Below are 4,105 nucleotides of genomic sequence, written 5' to 3'. Positions count from 1 at the left end.
CCCTTGATCTCTCCCCAATTCCATGTTCTTTATTCCGTATGATTTTTGGACCTCATCCCATCATCATCAGCAACTGTTCTAACAAAAAACACCATCACAGATCGCCTTTTAATTGCTTTCTTTCCATACTCACTCAAAATCTATATCACATGGAAGTTGTTGACTCTCTTCTGTCCTAGTAATAAAGTTCCCCAGATTTTTTGTGCAACACTCCAATCCCTCGCCATAAAACCTCCTTTCTCACCAACTATAAGTACCCGCCAAACCTCACAATTTTTTGATCCATCCACAGCCAACCAAAACATTTACCCACTTGAAGAAAGTTCATTAAAAATGGCCTTCTCCCGGAGAAGCAATATCAGCAACTTCTCTTGCTGCTTCCTTGTGATCTTCGTCTTATCCCTGCATTGCGAAAACCATAGAGTTTCTTCTTCTGCTTCGCGCTTTATTCAAACAAGAGGAACCCGATTCGTGTTAGGTGGCTCCCCATTTTTTTTCAATGGGTTCAACTCCTACTGGATGATGCATGTTGCAGCTGAGCCAAGTGAAAGGCATAAAATTTCCAATGTATTTCGCGAGGCTGCTGCTGCAGGGCTTACTGTTTGCCGGACATGGGCATTCAGCGATGGTGGCGATCGAGCTCTTCAAATGTCCCCCGGAGTCTATGATGAACGTGTCTTTCAGGTTATTTGTTTTTCTTTTTTTGCGTTACGCTCCAGATCATATCTTCAAAATTTCCTTAGGTAAGATCAAAGTGCATGTAGTAAATGGAGAAATTGTCATGACTACAGGCCCTTGATTTTGTGGTATCGGAAGCAAGGAAGTATGGCGTTCACTTAATCCTGAGTCTGACCAACAACTACAAGGACTTTGGAGGAAGGACACAATACGTGACGTCGGCTAAAAATGCTGGAGTACAAGTGAATAGCGATGATGATTTTTACACCAAGAATGCTGTCAAGAGATATTACAAGAATCACATTAAGGTCCTTTCGATGAAACATGTCTTCTCCTTCTTGTTATTTTTTTCCCCTTCGTCCGGATTAATTTCATGAGTTATCCCATTATCTTATATATAATCAACAATACCACGTTAGCACAATATTGGATTGGATTGGGTTTGAAGGGGTGTGCTTTTTCAACAGTCGTCGACATTAATTAATAGCTAAGACGAATTTTACGTTTTATATAACATCATTGAACTGCAATGAACAAAAGCACTAAATACATGCGTTCCAATGTTTATGTTTATGTTTTTTGATCTCAGAAAGTGTTGACTAGGATCAACACAATCAGTAGAGTTGCATATAAAGATGATCCAACAATCATGGCATGGGAGCTAATCAATGAACCTCGTTGCCAGGTCGACTTCTCCGGAAAAACCTTAAATGTGAGTCCTTTTATTTCTAACTCATGTCTTCACATGCTTATTCTCTCTCCCAGGGAAACAGGTTTCCACATTCCGTATATAACCGCTCTCAATTTTTTCCCCTTTTTTTTTAATCTCTTCCACTATATATGAATATGATAGGCTTGGGTTCAAGAAATGGCAACTTACGTCAAATCACTCGATAACAAACACCTTCTAGAAATAGGGATGGAGGGATTCTATGGAGATTCAATGCCAGGCAAAAAGCAGTACAATCCTGGATACCAAGTGGGCACAGATTTTATCACCAATAATCTTATCAAAGAGATAGATTTTGCAACCATTCATGCATATCCCGATATTTGGTAGCACAAAATCCTCATTTCTTCTTCCCTTCACCGTATAATTTCCATGGAAGAGCGCTCTCCTAATGAATTCCTTTATTGCATGTCTTGTATCATGTGTGTACGTTACCAAAATAGGCTGTCTGGACAGAGCGATGGTGCACAGATGATGTTCATGAGAAGGTGGATGACCAGTCACTCCACAGACTCTAAGACCATGCTCAAAAAACCATTGGTTCTCGCTGAATTTGGGAAATCAAGTAAAGATCCAGGATACAGTTTATATGCCAGGGACTCATTCATGGCCGCAATTTACGGTAATATCTACAGGTTTGCTAGAAGAGGAGGCATTGCAGGTGGATTGGTTTGGCAAATCCTGGCCGAGGGAATGGAACCGTACGCAGATGGGTATGAAATTGTCTTGTCTCAGAACCCATCAACCGGACGAATCATAGGCCAACAGTCTCGACAAATGACTTCACTCGACCATATGGTCAGTAATAGAACCAATTCTCAAAGCAACAAACTGCGCAATTCAAAGGAGCAGTGATCAGTCTTCCAGAAAGTCTACTTGAGTTTGTTCGTATGTCAAATCAAGTATCAACCATAGAAATTTCCATTATATTAGGAGTGTTTTAGTCAAGTTCTAGTAAAACCGCTGGCGTCATGATAGTTATGATAGTAATACCGTTGGAGTCAAGTTATGATACAAATTTGTTATTGTTATGAGACTTGTTTATTAAGTAAATGGGAAGTCTTATTATTATTATCATTTGAGAAGAGTGAAAATTTGAAAGTATTATTATTATGCTGTTACTAATATTATATTGTTGATATTATTACTCTTTTCTCACACATATTTTTATATGTGTAAATTGTCCCCCATACATATTGATTTTTATGAAATTTATCTCTTATATCTTTTTTGTGGAACTTTTTGGGTTCTACATCTGATATCAGAGTCTTAGGTTCAAGAAATTGAACTTGACGTTCTTGTGAACATTGAAGAATTGACGAGACTATGAAGTTAGTCGTGGGTATTTTTCGCTGTCAAAATTGAAAGCATAAAAGTTGTTGTGAAGAAGTCAATTAATCGAGTTAGACCATATGATTGGTCATGGAGTATTCAGTTAGTGAAAACTGGGTCATAAGATTGATTCGAGAATTGTTAGATGTGAAGATTAGACTGTAAAATTGGTCAGAGAATTATTATATTGATTGGGAGTGTGAAGATAGAGATCGGAGAAGAATCTTGTCGATTGAAAATTGATATCAAATTGTGCGATGAAAACAGTCGATCCAGAATGTGAATTATTTTAGCAAGTCAAAAATAAATTGAGCGACAAGATGAATTTGTCTAGATGCATGGAATATTGCAGCAATGAACACTTTTGAAGAAGCAAAAGAAGTCAAAGTGATGCTGGTAGAATTTGCAAAGGATGGTGGTAAATTTGATCCAGAAGAGAATTTGATTTAAGGGATATAATATTAGTACATTAAATCAAATCTCAAAAATAAAAATTTTCATATAACTGTTTAACAGCGTTTCAATTAGATTAAGGTTGTGTTTGGATTGCATTTTCCGTCATTTTTCATGGAAAAATTACTGTAGCAATTTGATATATGTGAGGAAAAAATGTGATAGGGAAATGTGATCACGAAAAACGACAATATTTTTCGACGGAAACAAGCAATCCAAGCATGGCCTAAGATTTTAAGATAACACTATTGGAGTCAAGTTGTAGTAATTTTATCAAAACTTGTTTACCGATTTATCTGGTGCATAAAGTGAGAGTCTTATAGTTATTATCAATTGTGAAGAGAACGAAAGATTGAAAATATTTTTATTATAATGTTTATGATATTATATTATTAATTTTATTACTCTTCTCCCTCACATATTTTAATGTGGGTAAATTATCACCCAATATATATTAAATTTTGTGAAATTTACTAGGAGCGTAGAAAACTACCCAAAAGATATTTCCTTGGCATTTCGCTTTTAATGGCTAAGTGGTGCCCATATGTGTTAGTATAACACTAGAACTAATAAAAAAGAAGAAAAGGAAAACATACCGACTTTAAAGTCCAATGACGCAACAACACTATCGCTTGAGCCAAGTACCACATGTTATCTGATACCGTCAATTGCCTTTAAATTCACTAACAAAACATATGAAAATGCATGCTTCTACCAGCTAGATCTAATTATAGCATGCATCTACCAGCTAAGATATCCGTCACCGATTACATTAAGTATAACATGTGATGACCTTCAGAACGTGGCAAAAAAGTTGTCACAGAGAATGAAATCATTAATATGAACTATCGAACTCACTCCAGTAACTTCCGACAAATATAAGACCAGGAATACAAACTGCTCAGCTAAGAA

The 4,105-nt window shown here is 36.5% G+C and overlaps 1 protein-coding gene across 1 annotated transcript; it reads left to right on the top strand.

The window, feature by feature from the left end:
* Positions 1-289: 289 nt before the first annotated feature.
* On the top strand, positions 290-2,459 carry LOC113711734 (mannan endo-1,4-beta-mannosidase 5). The gene is made up of 5 exons (XM_027234920.2): positions 290-684; positions 792-986; positions 1,268-1,390; positions 1,532-1,734; positions 1,852-2,459. The coding sequence occupies exons 1-5, from the start codon at positions 334-336 to the stop codon at positions 2,261-2,263; spliced, it is 1,284 nt and encodes a 427-aa protein (XP_027090721.2). The 5' UTR covers positions 290-333; the 3' UTR covers positions 2,264-2,459.
* Positions 2,460-4,105: the final 1,646 nt, after the last annotated feature.

The sequence above is a fragment of the Coffea arabica genome, chromosome 10e (assembly GCF_036785885.1).
Source record: "Coffea arabica cultivar ET-39 chromosome 10e, Coffea Arabica ET-39 HiFi, whole genome shotgun sequence".
NCBI lineage: Eukaryota > Viridiplantae > Streptophyta > Magnoliopsida > Gentianales > Rubiaceae > Coffea > Coffea arabica.
The sequence above is the reverse complement of the archived record's forward strand: the minus strand, read 5'-3'. Positions and strand labels throughout refer to the sequence as shown.

Excerpts from the sequence above, each read along its gene's own strand:
- LOC113711734 (XM_027234920.2), top strand. The coding sequence starts at position 334 with ATGGCCTTCTCCCGGAGAAGCAATATCAGCAACTTCTCTTGCTGCTTC. Across the intron at positions 685-791 it reads ATGATGAACGTGTCTTTCAG|GCCCTTGATTTTGTGGTATC; the intron begins GTTATTTGTTTT and ends TCATGACTACAG. Across the intron at positions 1,391-1,531 it reads TCTCCGGAAAAACCTTAAAT|GCTTGGGTTCAAGAAATGGC; the intron begins GTGAGTCCTTTT and ends TGAATATGATAG.